General features: G+C 40.6%; 1 protein-coding gene across 1 annotated transcript in view; it reads left to right on the forward strand.

Moving 5' to 3' along the window:
• LOC117427202 (coiled-coil domain-containing protein 60-like) overlaps positions 1–12,576 on the forward strand; it is an 18,285-nt gene extending 5,709 nt beyond the window's left edge. The window contains exons 3-14 of the mRNA XM_059032715.1: positions 51–130; positions 1,842–2,009; positions 2,163–2,294; positions 4,145–4,249; positions 5,192–5,282; positions 5,598–5,865; positions 8,169–8,256; positions 8,591–8,674; positions 9,461–9,601; positions 9,981–10,118; positions 10,450–10,639; positions 10,927–12,576. Of these exons, the coding sequence (XP_058888698.1) occupies positions 51–130; positions 1,842–2,009; positions 2,163–2,294; positions 4,145–4,249; positions 5,192–5,282; positions 5,598–5,865; positions 8,169–8,256; positions 8,591–8,674; positions 9,461–9,601; positions 9,981–10,118; positions 10,450–10,639; positions 10,927–11,034 (1,593 nt within the window). The 3' untranslated portion in view covers positions 11,035–12,576. The remainder of the gene's footprint in view (positions 1–50; positions 131–1,841; positions 2,010–2,162; positions 2,295–4,144; positions 4,250–5,191; positions 5,283–5,597; positions 5,866–8,168; positions 8,257–8,590; positions 8,675–9,460; positions 9,602–9,980; positions 10,119–10,449; positions 10,640–10,926) is intronic.
• Positions 12,577–18,299: the final 5,723 nt, after the last annotated feature.

The following is an 18,299-nucleotide window of genomic DNA, read 5'->3' on the forward strand; positions in this document are numbered from 1 at the left end:
ATTTGCTGTCTATTTCCAGTACTAATGTAAATATATTTTCTTCCTTGTAGGTTTCATCAGAAAAATGGCTTCATCTGAAGAACAGAGAGAACGAACTAAAAATTCTCAAGAGACACCTGTCTCATACAAGGTAGCTCTTTCACTCCTCCAATACAAATTCTCAAGAGACACCTGTCCTGTCTCATACAAGGTAGATCCTTCACTCCTCCAATACAAATTCTCAAGTACAGTATGTGTGCTTCTTTATGGACAGAGCGTTTCTAAACTTATCAGCTTGCTAAAACTGTTTTTAATGGTGCTTTGGGTCTCACAGCAGGTATTATAAATTCATCAAACCTTGCAGCTCTGCCCTTTTGTAAAATAGCTAAGGAGCATTGCAAACTTCCTTGCTGTCATCCATCCATTCTGCAAAGTTTCTTTTCTTCTTTTCGATATCCTTGTGGCTTTTCAGTATGTGTGTTATTCCTCATCTGTGCAGCGTAGACAGTAAATATCTACCAGCCTGCTGTCAAGAGAACTTCAGTGCAGAAAGTTTCAAGAAGACGAATGTGTGTAAGAAGCAAATCTGCAGAATTGCTTTGCAGTGCTCAGGTGGAGGTGGATTTATAAAGCCAATAGGTCTGAATCAAGTCACTGATAACATTTTCCCTGCTTGCATACCATAAATTAAAAAACGCCTTGTCAGATTACCATGGAGAATTTGAATCTCTGTGTCCTTATTATCTTTTGTGGACTGAGATCATTGCTTTCTGTGTGGGTTCAATGCAGCATAAATATCAAGGCTCAGTATCAGCCCCAGTGTAGAGGGAACTCTGTAACTTGAATACAACATGAGTGTTTGAGCTTCATGGACCCTGAGACCCATTTACTCTCTGGTGAGTAAGGGGTTAGAAACTTCAACATGACACATGCACCTTTTAAGGGAACCTACAGCACAGTCGTGTGGACAGTATGCTCACCTGAATTACTTAGCGAGATGATCCATCACATCTTAATTGCTTTCTAATCAGGAAGAGTTATTATAAATGCAATCTGAGAAGTGGGAGCCATGTTATGAACACCTTGACCCACACACAGCATTCTAACTAGGGCTGAAGGAGATGCAATTCAGCTGAACCTACATGCACTTAGTCAGACCTAGTCACCTATTTTACATTCTCTCTGCACCTTAATCACCAGTGATACATTTTCCAGAGGAAATCTTTTGTCTTTCACCAAGCCTGTAATTACTATTGACATGTCAGAGTTTATTCCCAACAGAAACAAAATCTACAAACCAGAGCAACTTGTGGACCTTTTAAAAGCTAATTTTAGATTTAGGAAGGCAATACAAAAAATACATCAAGGTTATAATAACCGTAATTTTCCTGTAACAGTCAAGTAGTTACTACACATCAGCATCAATTTGAGAAGCGTTTTCATTTCCAAATGGATGTCAATGAAAAGCAAGTTGCATGCTGATCGTGAAAGGCAGATCAGACTGACAGCAAACAAATGTTCTGAGGATGACTACTCACTGGTGCTAAATTGCTGTAATAAACTTATTATTGTGAATTTTACTGGCATCGTAGGTACTTAATAATGGATGTTTCATTTGTAGATGTCGGCTTATGGGGGAGACAAAGTTATTACATTCTCACTCTAATTACAAGGATCAGACACAAGCGCCTGGTGCTGCTGGAATAATGCTATGCTTACCATGCCATCTCTGTTTAGGAAAGCTTGTAAATTATTCATGTAAGGGAAGGCGTGGGATTTTTAAGGTACTTTTCTAAAGCCAAGCTATAGTGTGCTGCTTGATGGAGCCCCTACATGAATTACCCGGGTTGTTGTATCCACAGACAGCTGGTGTCCGCAGTGAAGCAGGGTCGGGGTTATTTCCAGATGCTGCAGAGGGAAGAGTGTGATCTGCGTAATGCCCAGCAGGAGGAGCAGCGGAGCTTCTCTGAGAGCCAGCGCACTGAGTGCCAGCCCCCCAAATACTCCTCTGACAAGGAGGTTACAGAGAGGTAACGAGGGAGGCTTCTGCACCCACACTCCCTTTATTACAGTTGAGCCGGATGTGTTCACTGAAAAGGATGAAACATGACTCCAATCTGGTTGTCTGCTTATTCTGACAAGCTGTTCTTACTCTAATAACCGATTAACCATGTTGATTTTAGTTTTTTCAGAACTGAAATACCTGCACAGCGAAGCGGCTTGTACAGGAAATCTTCCAAGAAGATTTCTGCCGTGCGACCATTCACCCCGGTTCACTCCTCCCTTACCTGCCCACGAGTGACCGAAACATCTGTGTGAGTACAGGGCTTGTATAGAGGGGAGGGAGGCACAATCCTTCCTTGCATGATACATTGATGTATAATGAAAGAGGTTTGTATTGTGATATATTAACAAACATATTTCCAGCATTCCACTTGGGGTGAAGCTGAGAAAATCAGCTAAGAAATGATACACTGTTGTGCTTTACTGTTACTCTGACCCGCGTATATTAAAAATAAAGTGAATAAGAAACTGTAAGCAGATAAAAACCCAGAATCAATATTAAAGATTGAACATCATTTTTCATACTTGTAGATCACTGTGCCTACGCTTCTTGCTTGAAGAAACAATGATGTCATCGACACTGTCTGATGGTGCTGTTATTTCAAGCATGCAGTCTCTTAAAAAGCTGTTTGGAATGCACCATGCAGTCGAAATGTGGGAGTGCATAATTGAGTACAGTGTGCATTATTCAGTGTCTCAATGAAATGTGTTCATACTTGTAGAGATTTATTCTTCCTGATACACACAAATTAATGTTTTATTCTGGTGCAATGAAAATAATGGTCCCCTGGTATATGAAACAAGAAAAGAACAGCAATTTCAAAAGTCATTATCTGTGTTTGGATGGATCGTAATAGGAAACACTTTGCCTGCCTGGTTCGTAAGGACTTCAGGTTGATAGATAGCCATGCTGAAATGGGAAACGTCATTATTATTTGAATGTCTAAGACAGATAAATCGGCTCTGCACATGTTCATGTGCTGAGGGTAATGGAGTGAATGTATTCACCATGAAGGAACAGAGATAGAAACAGGAATCACACAGCCTGCTGGCATTCAGGAGGTAGAGCAATCATCTTTGGCTCAGAGGCTGCAGGTTTGCATTCCTTCTGAGATGCCAAGAAACAGCAGGATTTAATGCGAATCTGCTCATCATAAAGCACGTACTATATTTTGATTCCAAAAGTTGTTGTTCTGCTTTGTGATCCGCATTTCAAAATGTCTTGCCTTCAGATATATTTATAATTGCATGTTTAATAGGAGGATCAAATAGAATCACTGGCTAGTTATTTGTGCTGTGTTTATATATGATAAGAAACATATTATACACCTGCAATAACAGCATAAGGCCACAGGGTGGCATATGGTCATGGCATAAATCTGTTTAAATAGGGTTTATTTAGTTTATGCTACACAAACAGCTCCTGTATATGTCTGTGTGTGTGTGTGTGTGTGTGCGTGTGTGTGTATATGTATGTGTGTGTGTGTGTGTGTGTATATGTCTGTGTGTGTGTGTGTGTGTGTGTATGTCTGTGTGTGTGTGTGTGTGTGTGTGTGTGTATATGTCTGTGTGTGTGTGTGTGTGTGTGTGTGTATATGTCTGTGTGTGTGTGTGTGTGTGTGTGTGTATATGTCTGTGTGTGTGTGTGTGTTTGTGTGTGTATGTGTGTGTGTATATATATATATATATATATATATATATATATATATATATATATATATATATATATATATATATATATATATATATATATATAGTCCCTGTATTTCACATCCTATACATTCATAATTGATATTTTTTTAAAAGCCTTGCCTGGTTTTGCTCTTTGTATCAAAGCTCTGTCACAATCGACCATTCACAGTATTAAAATATAGGATTCCATTTTCCAATACAATAAAAAGTTGCCACTTTTAATTTGTTTTAGGGGAAAAAAAAAAAAATCAATGGAGTTGTTAATGTCAGAATGGGAATGCCCTGCCATTTTAATTACACACCCCATTTACTTGTATTTTTCCTGCTACAAATGTATTGATTGATTATTGACTTAAATATAAATCCCAGAAAGACCCTTGAGCAAAACATGTTTTTCCTTTCATTGCAGAGAAACGGTTTTTCGCCAGCTGTGTTCTCTGAACTGGCTCTTGGAGGCTTTAACTGCAGAGCCTGCAGGTGGTGCAGGGCCTGTCTCTTCCTGCTGGAGTTTAAAGTAAGCGCACTTTATGTGTGTGTGTATATTAGCAAGTACAGTTAGACCAGGTTATGTGAGTTAGGGCATGTCTTTTTTGATGTGCACGATTAAGAGCATTTGGAGCAGATTGAATCACTGTTCCATGCAATGTGTTTGGACATGACCTTGAAGTGCTGGGAAGTAGAAAGTACAATAATTGGCTTTGCATTACATTTTGCCTGTCCTTTTAACCCTTGCAGAACTACAGTTTACCTCACTAGATGCTGCTGTCACAATAAACTTGAATTAATAAGTTCAAATGTTCAAATGACCACAAAGCCAATCTAGAGTAATGACAATTCAATACCCCAAATAATGTAGTAATAGTGTGTCATGAACTTGTTGCAGAGTAAATATATAGGTTACACTGAATTCCCTGATTGCTTTAAAAATGATTGTGCCAAATAGACAGATTGATACAATTCCTAACACTGAAAGGAACAATCCAAGTAGAACTGTACAGAACAGTATATGGAGTGGAATACTAATCTTCAAAGGACTGCAATTCTTACTGCTGAAGCACCGAGCAACACAAGAAGAACATTCTGTGAGGCCCATATGACAGCCTCAAGCTTTTAATAAAGCATGGCCTGTGCAGTATCCAATTTGATATTAAACTGTAAGCTTGGAGGGGAAATGACCTGATGATATTACTGGATGGGAGCTGGAAGTGTATTACAGAGGAAGTTAAATCTTTATTACACTGTTGTAGCTTGGCTGAGGTTTTATCCTGCCACCGTTTCACTGAAGTGAATTATCATTTCTATTAAGTTTAGTGCCCAAACCTCACCTTACAGGCAACATAAAACTCACTGTTAAAGGGCAGAAATACACTGTAGGTGTCACTTTTGTCTTATAAGTTCATTCTTTTTTTGGAATTTCTTTCTTTATTTAATTATTGCTATTTATTTATTTGTTTAGAGATCCGGGTGGAAGCAAGATGACAGTGAAGAGACTGAATAAAGAAAAAGCCATCGAGACAAAATGGAACCACTTTATTACACAGCCTAAGGTATTGTCATTTTTCACTGGGATGAAAACATCCCAGTTCAGGGATTCCTTGCAGCACAACTCATTGTGTGGGTGTTTACCAGTCTGATGAATGGATTAGTCCTTGTGTTTAATTGGCTATGTATGTATTTGATCTCCATTCTGTGCATTATCAAGGCAAAATCTGTATTTTGAAAGCATTTTTTTTTTTTTGCACTGAATGTAATTATGTTGAAAGTGATGGGAGGCTAATGCGGCTGAACAAGCCTGTGCCCAGTCATAGATATTGCATTTTAAACCTAACTGATATATAAATATTGTATTGGTTTATTTCTAGCCAAGAAAGTCTGCCTCCAGGATCCTTCGCAAAGTATCAGTGAGGTCCAGGAACACCTTCATGAGCTCTTCCCGGCTCAGCGTGATGTCATCCACTCTGACCCCCCCGATGGGGAGCATGTCTTCCCTGACCCCCGGCTCTGAGGACCTGCCAATGGGAGCCTCAGGGGGGGCTGTGGGAGGAGTCTGTGAGAGCCAGGACAGCCAATCTGCAGCTAACATCTCTGCACAGCATCAGGACCAAGAGGAGGAGGCACCGCTGAGTGACTGTACGCATCACAACCCGCTTCTCTATTCTAATATACAGCAGACCCTGATACTGATGTGATAGCAGATGGAAATGCCGCCACATTGTTCATTATTAGTTCTGTGAGCTATTAAGAATGATGTGTCCAGCAGGTGGTGTTGCTTTCTGTTCTAGTGAATAACATCCACCGATTGTGTAGGGTAATAAGGATTGATCGCTTGCATTGTTTAAATGTCTGAATCCCAAGCCCTGAAACAAAGAGGAGTTGAAAGATCAATAGCATCACATACTGCGGGCTTCATTTATCAAACTGATACAGTATAGTCTATTAAACAGGTTAACATTTGTATAAAGATACATACTTATCCAGAAAAAGCAACAGAACTGCAAATGAGCTGAGCCTTAGATAAAACACCGGCGACACAGCAACATGCACCCCTTCACATGGAGATGCAAATAACTATGAACGGCATGCCTCAAAAGATTCACTGTGTCTGGCCCTTCCAAGATAACCTTAAGGGCAGCGGGTACAGCAGCGTTTGACACGACGCTGTCCACTGTTTCTGAACTGACGGGTGATCTCTGGAAAGGGTTCCGGTTGGCTGGAGCGGAGAATGAGAAGTATCAGCGCCCCATCTGTGTTCTCATTCTCAGTGCCAGTCGACAGCAACAACCTTGCATACACCTCAGTGTGGAGCTGGTTGTCATGGGAACACTCAACTCAGGCAGTGAAGGGGCGACTTTACTGCATCCAGGCTCTCTGAGCAGAATTCTGTCGGATAAAGGAAACAAATCAATTTGAATATTGGGCCTGCATCTGCATGTAATACAAATCTACAAAAGTTATTGAAGTTTTTGCAGGATTGTACCACAGTTAAGGATTCTCAACAAATGACAAACAAGAACACATATAGGCTATTACGCATAACCATAACCATAACCCTATTAGCCCCAAATAGACCTTACTGCACTGGCAAAAACCCAGCACGTAGCCATACACAGCTGATCTCTTTAAACAAATAGACAAAGCAGGCTGGAGAAACCGAAACTTTTTACTAACCAATTACTCTGTAAAGGTAGGCAAAAAAAACAAACATATATTTGTTCAAAAAAAGAATCGCTTGCTTTTTATTTTAATTATAAAACCGCTTTTGGCGCCACCAGCTGGCCGTTGTTGATATTGTAAAACAAATAATTCTTGCAGTAGATAGCCAGCAGTGTTTTAATTAGTCGTACTGTACGACTCCGTGCAATCTGACGTTGTGCGATGTATGTGTTGGCCACCAGAGGGAGCGCTTCTGCTAATGCTATATTTTACACAGACCCGTAGGTCGAATTTCCAGAAATATGCACTGAATTTTGAAGTTTAAATGTTCTGAGCTTACTATAATGTACAAATGGTTCAGGTTACGCATTATTTTATTTGAAAGCATGTCTGTGAGTTGAGATTACAGTATGATTCAAATTCCTTACCCAACATGTAGCAGCAGTGAGTTTTCTAGAAAACGACCTGCATTTAAAATGAATGGCAGTTTTATACATTGAAGTGACTGACGTTAAACAGATTGTGTTTGTGCAAGACAGTGAGTGTTTCAGGAGCGCGGAAGTGAAGGCGTGATTGTGCATACTAGAAACTCAATTTAATAACATTGATTTCATGCCAACAATAAGCTTTGATAGCTGTGCAGATAGCTTTGGATAATGATTGTTGTTTGCAGTATTCTGCTCTACAATCATTGAAACAGTGTTTTGTTTTTCAGATGAGGTCTGATTTTATTGTAATAGTTTTTAAGGGTGGAAGGTTTGATGCTTTTTGTTTCCTGTTTCTGCTGTGTCCCGTCCCCCTTATCTCTATCAGTGAGCATGTGTACTGAGGCCTGTGTCCACTCCCGCTATTGGAAGCTTCAGGCCACCAGTATATCTGCATTCCTTCAGCACACTGCAGCTGAGCACAGCCAATCTTTAAATGTCACTGGATTTATAACTCAGATGAGTAAACACAAATGTCATACACCATTAAATGCAGTTTTATTTTCTTTGTTTTGTGGCATTTGAATCTTTTTGTAATGCCTGGGAGACACACAGCTAAGCACTGGCAGCTGTCATTTCAAATGAATATTGTTGAAACACGTTGTGCTTTCTGTTGCAGATCATGCATTATAGAAATGCAGGGACGTTCGCTGATGATCTGCTTTACAGGGATGTCCTGGCTTGGCCTGTATTCGGCTCAAGCTTGGATACCAGGGTTAACATCCCTGCTGGTCTTTTAAAGAGTGTCATGGGGTCCCTTTGGAGAATAACTATTGTAATGACTTGTGTCTGCAGACCTGCAGAAGCTGTTAGAATCTGTTCATCAGGCTGTGGACAAGGAGCTCCACCACACAGACCAGGAGAAAAAACATCCAAATGAAAGGTGTGCTTCTGTAAAGTAAGAATCATCTGGAGTTCAGTGATGATGAGTAATAGAGATCATGTGGTCTAAGTGATTAAACTTCATCATGCAAGTCAAGCAGAGAGCTGTAATATTTGACAGCAATGTAATCGGCACATTCAGTGATTTCTGTTTGTTTTGTTATTCTGTCTTATAACAATGACTGAACATGCATATGAAATGAGAGAGAGGCAGTTCAGTAGAATTATTGGTGTGTGATTTGTTTCTATATTGGTGTCAGGTCTAGAACCAGCACAAAGGAAATGTTACTTGTGCTTATTCTTTAATTCCCTTTGGATCTCATTGTTTCCATCAGCTCTTTAGAATCCAATTACATCAGTGGAAGAGGAAGTCGGGATAAGCAAGTGGGAACGGACACAAAACCACAGAGGCCTAAAAGGTGCACTTCAGTGTTTCTGCAGCACTCTACTGTAAAACTGTCCAGAGATTAGAATACGTTTAGAAAGACAGCTCAAATAAAAATAGATCCGTCTGCAAATGATTTTAAATAAATGCTGCATGAAGTTACGCACAGGTTGTGGAGTTTGCACTTTTGTTTTTTGTTTGCACTGGTAAAACATCTCTAAAAGATGTCCTGTATACATGCATACAGAACCATTAGAATTGGACAAGCTGGATCACAAAGAGAAAATTCAGCTTGAATTTTATAAACCCTGAGAATCAAGATCCGTGAGAGTGCTTAGAGCCCTTTAATTATATTACTTAAGTCCTTGGCAGTATATTAAAGTAGCAGGTCCTAATTAAGCACAGGGGTATGCCCTTTGATGCTATGTGTGGTATAGGGCTGTATGTTAAATGCCTATTATTATTATTATTATTATTTATTTCTTAGCAGACGCCCTTATCCAGGGCGACTTACAATTGTTACAACATATCACATTATACATTATTTCACATATCACATTATTTTTACATACAATTACCCATTTATACAGTTGGGTTTTTACTGGAGCAATCTACGTAAAGTACCTTGCTCAGGGGTACAACAGCAGTGTCCCCCACTGAGGATTGAACCCACAACCCTCCGGTCAAGAGTCCAGAGCCCTAACCACTACTCCACACTGCTGCCTATGTTATTAATGTCATAGTTTTAAATGTGCCTTGGTAACGCTTTAACTGAGATTTTGCATTACTCAAGCTCGCTCTTCTCTGTTTACACCCAAAGCTCTCCTGCAAATCGATGCTCTGAAACCAGTCAGTTCATTGCAAGTAAATCTTCACTATCATCGGAGATGAGAGACAAATTCAATGAGACGGCTGAGGAAGCTGTATTGTGTCTGCAAGACACTTTGGAAAACACTGCTAAGTAAGTGTAACCCTATCAGCAACACCCAATATAAAGTTCAGGTCTTCTTTCACAGCGTGAAATTCATGGGTAAGGATTCATTACCTTTGTGTTCCCTGGGTATCTGTGTAGAATGAATGCAGAAGTATGAAGCAAGTGCATCACATGAATCCGTGTATCGTACTGACATGGGAATCGCCCCCTGCAATTATGTACCATCATGTCCCCATTTTAAGGAATGTCTTTTTGTTAAAGCTCCATGCTATTGATGCGATAATTCACATTGAAACAAACATTGCCTCACATTTCCTACATCTTCTTGTGCCAGACCTCCAGTGACATGTATTTATGTTGGCTTTGGGATGCAATGAGGGATCCTATCTTTATGTGCAATTTGCAGGAAGCGTTGGGAGAACAGTACGCGCAAGTTTCAATCTCTGGAATACGTGACAGACTTCCACCGGGACATCAGTCTACTAAGAGCAGCAGCAAATGAATCTGACAGCAGGGATGAGAACAGTCAGAAGAGCACGACGTGGTAAGAGTCTATTCTGCAACACCAGAACAAAATCACACAGGAACTGGTTTGCATTTCAAATGAGTAACTCTCTGTATATGGAACCCCATTTACTCTTGGAATTGTGTGCAATATTTTAAACACTGGTGATTACTTATGCAGGAGACTAAAATAAGAATCATCTATGTTTAAGATACTGCATACCCACAACTGGTAGATCGATGATTCATTACATTTTGTTGTTGTTCCTAAACTCTGGATAGATGATTACAGGATGTACAAAATTGATGAAGGTAAGAAACCTGAAGTAAGACTAATTGTTCAGCTGCCCCCTTTGTTTGCTCTGGGGTAGGTTTTCCGAGCTCCTGTCACGTATTCCTAAAGCCATGCTGGAGAGCCACAATGTCCAGAGCATCCTGGGAAAGCTGTCCCGGCTTTGCCACAAGCAGAGCCTGAGAGTTGGGCCCAGCCACTTCCTGAAGGTTCTGAGTGGGATCCGGACGTGGGAGCTGTGCTCTCCGGATCTCTCTGTAGCGATTGAGGTACAGTTTACACACACTGCAGCACACAGGCCTGCGTTCACCAGATTTATTTATATCAGGAGAAGAAAATGATACTGAACCAATGCTCATTCAGTGGTCAGTGGGCTATTCCTAACTGATTTCAAGTCATTTAACACATGCTAAAAATAAATAAATACATAAATCAATAAATAAAGCAAGCATGGAAAACAAGAAGATCGACAGCAAGTCAAAGAGGTTCCTGTGAGACTGCTGGGCTTGAACCCACATTCCATACACTAACACTGTCGGTCACATACTGCTTCTAGATTGTCCGGGAGCACATTGTGCAGATGTCAAAAGAAGACTATGAAGCCTGGCTCCTGCCTAGAGTAGGACTGCCCCAGAGAGTGAGGAGCGCCCCAGCAGTGAGATAAAAGCCTGCCAGAGAGGAAGAGATCCTGCATCCTACATCTACTCAGCAAGAGTTCCTATAGGTCTGTAACAGAAGATGTGGCACAATATTTCTGCACCGGTTGAAATCCAATTCCCAATTTGTATGCCATGAGAAAACTACTAGTCTTCAAACATATCATATAATTTTGTATTTATTTTTAAAGAATATTTTAGAAATGGTGATTTCCTCAGTGACATGTTAAAGGTAAAGTTTGTATTTCATGTATTTTTATATATTTGTAAAGAACAGGCGCAGACTGAAAATAGATATGCTCAGCCTGCTGGACTCACGCAAAAGAAAATGACAATATCACAATAATTCGTTTTTACTTCGCTTCCTGACTTTTATACATCATAAAACATGAAATGCTGAAAACAGGGCATTCCTGTAAACCCGAGGTGTCGGTTACAGGTGTGCTGAACCCCGAGGTGTCGGTTACAGGTGTGTGCTGAACCCCGAGGTGTCGGTTACAGGTGTGTGCTGAACCCCGAGGTGTCGGTTACAGGTGTGTGCTGAACCCCGAGGTGTCGGTTACAGGTGTGTGCTGAACCCCGAGGTGTCGGTTACAGGTGTGTGCTGAACCCCGAGGTGTCGGTTACAGGTGTGTGCTGAACCCCGAGGTGTCGGTTACAGGTGTGTGCTGAACCCCGAGGTGTCGGTTACAGGTGTGTGCTGAACCCCGAGGTGTCGGTTACAGGTGTGTGCTGAACCCCGAGGTGTCGGTTACAGGTGTGTGCTGAACCCCGAGGTGTCGGTTACAGGTGTGTGCTGAACCCCGAGGTGTCGGTTACAGGTGTGTGCTGAACCCCGAGGTGTCGGTTACAGGTGTGTGCTGAACCCCGAGGTGTCGGTTACAGGTGTGTGCTGAACCCCGAGGTGTCGGTTACAGGTGTGTGCTGAACCCCGAGGTGTCGGTTACAGGTGTGTGCTGAACCCCGAGGTGTCAGTTCAGCCTCTGATGCTGATCAGTTGCATGAGAGATAAAGACTATGACATTAACTAAGCAAATGTATTCCGAGACCATTCCTTTACGCTATTTGGTATTACTTACAAGTAATTGCCAACTTGCTTGCCAAACTGCCTGTCCTGTACAGTGAAATAATCATTTTAAAAAAGCAAGTTTAATGTGATAATGACATGCATGTCAGGAACACTTTCAGTGTTGGGATGAAGAAGTATTTAATTTTAAAATAACCGATTCAACATTAAGATAAATATTGATAGTGGAACTTGTGGGGTCTATTTAATTTCACAGCTAATGCACTGTAGCGTAATTGAGTTTAAAATGGTCCTATACAGTAAGAAATCACTGACAAAGAGTAATTTGAGTAAATTGCTTTGCTCCAACAAGTGAAATGTTTTACTGCTTCAGCTTTCCTTGCTATAACTGTTTTGTTTCACTAGGGGGTGTGATTGCATTTATGATACTTTTCATGTCTTGTTGGATGTACTTGTTTATTGGTTATGTATTTGAATTATTGTGCATTTTAAGAATATATGATTAAAAACAATGTAAACGATGTGCTGTTGTGTGTGTTTTAAAAGCTAAATGTGTTTTTCTTTTGCCCATTCAATGTACAAGATTGATATGAGCCGCTGCAAGGAACAAATAAATGTCCTTCAGTCAGAATGGACTTTCGACCTTTACTCTTGTGATTCCCTGCAATGATTACAACCCAAGGTTACAATTCACAAGAACAAACAAGCAATCTGTCTAGGACTTAGCTGAGCTTCATCAGACACGGTCTAATCAGTACAAAGTGCAATTACAGAGACTCTCTTCAGATTGGATTCCATTAAAAATACAAAACAAACCCTGTCCTATCAGTGCCGCTGAGTGGGGCCCTACATACCACGGGCACAATTACAAACCCTGTCCTATCAGTGCTGCTGAGTGGGGCTCTACATACCACGGGCACAATTACAAACCCTGTCCTATCAGTGCTGCTGAGTGGGGCTCTACATACCACGGGCACAATTACAAACCCTGTCCTATCAGTGCTGCTGAGTGGGGCTCTACATACCACGGGCACAATTACAAACCCTGTCCTATCAGTGCTGCTGAGTGGGGCTCTACATACCACAGGCACAATTACAAACCCTGTCCTATCAGTGCTGCTGAGTGGGGCCCTACATACCGCGGGGACAATTACAAACCCTGTCCTATCAGTGCTGCTGAGTGGGGCTCTACATACCACGGGCACAATTACAAACCCTGTCCTATCAGTGTTGCTGAGTGGGGCCCTACATACCACGGGCTCAATTACAAACCCTGTCCTGTCAGTGCTGCTGAGTGGGGCCCTACATACCGCGGGGACAATTACAAACCCTGTCCTATCAGTGCTGCTGAGTGGGGCCCTACATACCACAGGCACAATTACAAACCCTGTCCTGTCAGTGCTGCTGAGTGGGGCCCTACATACCACGGGGACAATTCTCAACAACAGCTGTAGCATCTCCAAGGCTGCCATTTAATTTAGTATTGTACTGATTTGTTTTGCAAATGTTTGTTACCTGCTGTTTGTGACAAGCAACATTGCCCCACCAATATCACCAGCGATTACGTCACAGATGTAAATGGCAAATGACTAAACTTAGAAACAGGATTATAAAATAGTAAGGCAAAGCAGTATCATGTATCAAGAGCAGCTAGACATATACAGATACACCAAAGCAGCCATTAAATGCAGCTCTGACGGCACATTGAAGGATGCCCCTGTGAGTGGGTGTAGGGCTTCACAAGCTGTTCCCATAGTCAATAGTAATAAACCAGGCTAGTAATTCTTAACTTGTTTCCTGTGTTGCACTCAGCCCTGCGGAGTTTGCCCATGTGTTAAGGACATAAAGACCTGTTTTTTTTTATTTTAAGGTCATTGTCATGGCGTTCCAACCTTGACTTCTTGGTAGACCCTGTTATCGAAGTGGATTGGAGTAAAATAGAGAAAACATCCACAGAAAAAGGATGGCTGTTTTTTAAAAATGTAGTACTAGAGGCACAAAACAATTACATCCCAAAAGTAGACAAATCTAAATCTAAAACAAAATGGCCAAAATGGTTTAATAGATCAATTAAAAAAACTATTCAGCGAAAAAAGGCACTTTACAGAGCGTTTAAAAAGGGACCAAAAACAAAGTACAAAGAAAGAATACTTGGAACTGCAAACACATAGAAAGGCCAAGAGAGAGATAGAAATCAATATTGCTAAGGGGGCTAAAACCAATTCCAAAATGTTTTTCCAATATTACAACAGCAAGAGAACATTCAAAGAGGAGGTTAAATGTCTAAGAGACACAAATGGCAAAATCATAGATGAAGAAAAAAAAATAGCAAATATATTAAATGATTACTTTTCACAGGTTTTTACAAAGGAGGACATGGACAACATGCCCGACATGTCGACCTGTTCCTATCCAATTTTAAATAACTTTAGCATAACAGAGGCAGAAGTGTTAAAGGGACTAGGAGCTCTTAAAATAAACAAATCACCTGGGCCAGATGAGATCCTCCCAATAGTACTCAAAGAAATGAAAGAAGTTATTTACAAACCGCTAACCAAGATCATGCAACAGTCTCTTGACAAAGGGGTTGTACCGACATACTGGAAAATAGTAAATGTAATACCGATCCACAAAAAGGGAGACAAAACCGAACCAGGTAACTACAGACCAATAAGCCTGACTTCTATTATATGTAAACTTATGGAAACTATAATAAGATCCAAAAGGTACTGCACACAGGCAATAAAAATGTGCATTATAAATATCATATGGGAGATACTGAAATTGAAAAAGGAAACTATGAAAAAGACCTAGGAGTTTATGTTGACTCAGAAATGTCTTCATCTAGACAATGTGGGGAAGCTATAAAAAAGGCTAACAAGATGCTTGGATATATTGTGAGAAGTGTTGAATTTAAATCAAGGGAAGTAATGTTAAAACTCTACAATGCATTAGTAAGACCTCACCTAGAATATTGTGTTCAGTTCTGGTCACCTCGTTACAAAAAGGATATTGCTGTTCTAGAAAGAGTGCAAAGAAGAGCAACCAGAATTATCCCGGGTTTAAAAGGCATGTCATATGCAGACGGGCTAAAAGAATTGAATCTATTCAGTCTTGAACAAAGAAGACTACGCGACGATCTGATTCAAACATTCAAAATCCTAAAAGGTATAGACAATGTCAACCCAGGGGACTTTTTTGACCTGAAAAAAGAAACAAGGACCAGAGGTCACAAATGGAGATTAGATAAAGGGGCATTCAGAACAGAAAATAGGAGGCACTTTTTTAAACAGAGAGTTGTGAGGGTCTGGAACCAACTCCCCAGTAATGTTGTTGAAGCTGACACCCTGGGATCCTTCAAGAAGCTGCTTGATGAGATTCTGGGATCAATAAGCTACTAACAACCAAACGAGCAAGATGGGCTGAATGGCCTCCTCTCGTTTGTAAACTTTCTTATGTTCTTATGTTCTTAATAAAAACAAACCTTGTGTAACCAGCTTCTTATCTTTCCCTGTGACTCAAATTTGAATTGCTAGCATTTTCAAATTGCAGTTATTAAAGCCTCAAATTTACATACAACTGAGAGTCAAATGAACCTACCGCAAATAAACGGACCAGCTACTGTATGTACAATACACGTTTAGTACAGTAAAGCCACAACATAGATTGCTTTATATTAACATTCAAATGACTGTTAACTATGGATGTAAAGAGAATTCCATAAACCAATCAGCAGAGACAATAGCATCACAGTACTGTGCCATCATTTCCCTTTGATAAACTTCCATCTCTGTATCCTGCCCACTTGTGTTGTGAAAGTGACAGAAACACTTGATTGATTGATTGATTGATTGACTGATTGATAGATAGATAGGCGCACCAACTCTCAAATCCAATGCAAAGGGTGCCAGTGCAGTTTCATGCTGAACCTTGGACCCGTAGGTTGCATAGGCCTATCTACAAGATGACATTCATAAAATAGTGAATTAACTCACAAGACTATATATGAAAACGTCAAGCCAGTCATGAAACTTTTAAACTGGGATTGAACTGCGCTCTGCTTTGCAGCTCGATTCTGTAATCTCGGGTGCATTAACTAATGCAATGTGCTGGTGCAGTCACAATGAGCTGAATCACAGGTGCATTAATTAATGCAATGTGCTGGTGCAGTCACACTGCTAAAGGTATTGTTTGTGGATTGGTCTGTTTTCCAGAGATATTTGAATTGCATTATTCTTATGTCTATCATGGCAATGTTCTAAACACCTCCACTATTACAGGCTGGGCTGCTTCTCTCTTTGTCTTTCTCCTAAGGTCACACACAGCACTGCTGAACTGGTCTGTAACTCCTCGACAGAAGACTTGATAATGTTTAGTCTCGGAAGGTGCTGGAATGAGGAAATGCTTCAAGCTTAACAATGGTTAGTGCATTCTCATGAAATCTACAATCTGTTTTAATAAACTTCAGTGGACCCACACTAAGCTTTCTGAATGCCACTCTGCCAGTGATGTAGCAGCAAGGAATTTGAATAACTCTTCAGTTTGAATACATATTCGTTTCCATCAGATAGTTACATTTACAGGAAAATGCCACCTTGCAGGTGTGGAAACAGCCCCAGGGTTAAAAGTGGAAACACTTGCTTGGGCACTATGTGAGATAGCTGACCTGAACGCTTGGCTGGGCACTATGTGAGAGAGCTGACCTGAACGCTTGGCTGGGCACTATGTGAGAGAGCTGACCTGAACACTGACAACAATGTAAGTAATAAACAGGATATAAATAACCCAATACAAGTGTCTGTGCTCTGAAATCAGCAAGTAGACCTGTATCCGCAGCATGTACAATATGTCACTATAAATGGACCCGAATGAATAGTTTCATAAAGATTGAAACAAGCAGTTCTTAACTAATTCCCTTCACTAGCTAACCCAGTTTGTGTCAGTAATGTAAAAACTGCATTCTCCAAGAGCAGCACTGTATGTGCAATACATTCTTGTTAGAAATGTCTGCGCAAAATTCCCAAGATATTGCAATCGGAGCTCAGAATTAAGTTGGTTACTATTTGACCAAGTTTCAGCTCTGCTGAATTGGAGAGTACAATGAAACTGTTACATGCATGCAGTGCACACCAGCCGTCACAATGCACATTCGGTATAATCGTTTACTAAGATCCAGTTACTGTGTGGCACCAAAAGATCTGTGAAGCCCATATTAGATACAGACAGTTAGGCGCCTCTCATGCAGCGCTATGGAACACTGAATTATAAAGTGTTCTTTTCATTTCACCCAAGTAAATACCATGGTTCAGCTGCACCGCCAGCCTCATTTCAAGCAGAACAAGCCCTTCAGTGCAGAGGTAACCAGAGTCTAGAGATGTCAGTTAGAAAGTTCCAGTATATCAGGACATATTCCCCAGTTGAAGCTCCATGCTTTCCCAGTACATGTCTACATCTGTATTTCTGGTACTTCATCTAAAGAGCACAATAAAAACAGGTTGAAAATCAAAGTCAAAATGTCAATTTGATCTGCCTTCCCACCGGGGAAAAAAGAAGAAAGATGTCCCAAAGGAAGCTGTTAACAAACAACTAGCAGCATTGTCTGTTCAAACACTGTGTCACAGGGGTGCTTGAAATATTTCCAGCCCCTACTGGAAAGCAGATGTTTTTCTCAAGTGAAATCTGTGCACAGGCCACTGAATCAACTAAACAGAGCCAAAGAGCAAGCAGTTAGAGACTAGACCCCAATTACACGAGCAGACAGTCACCACCTGTATTCTGGAACTAAAAAAATAAAACAAACAGCCTGTTCAATTTGATACAGAATTCTTCTTCTTCTTCTTCTTCTTCTTCTTCTTCTTCTTCTTCTTCTTCTTCTTCGAATTAGAGCTTCTACTGCATCTCGCTGATCTTTCAGAACACCAATCACATTCTCTCTGTTATCAGAGGTAATTTCTGTAAATGGATGTCCGCAGCTCTGTTCGGATATAGACTGTGTGCTAGTGTTTTTGCACCTGAGGTTTTTTATTTATTTTTTTGTCAATTTGTTTTATTTGCCTTTTTTTAGACTTGGGATAAAACCATACCGAAATGTTTCTCTTTGTCTGATCCATTTAACTGAACAGCATACCAACACACAAACATCAGCCTGCTCTGGTATTCTTGCTTTTCAAGGGTACCTGTGCCATGTTCCCACTGATTGACAACTGAAATACAGAAATACGTTCTTGAATACATAACAACATTGTT

This window comes from Acipenser ruthenus, chromosome 11, assembly GCF_902713425.1.
Source record: "Acipenser ruthenus chromosome 11, fAciRut3.2 maternal haplotype, whole genome shotgun sequence".
Lineage (NCBI taxonomy): Eukaryota > Metazoa > Chordata > Actinopteri > Acipenseriformes > Acipenseridae > Acipenser > Acipenser ruthenus.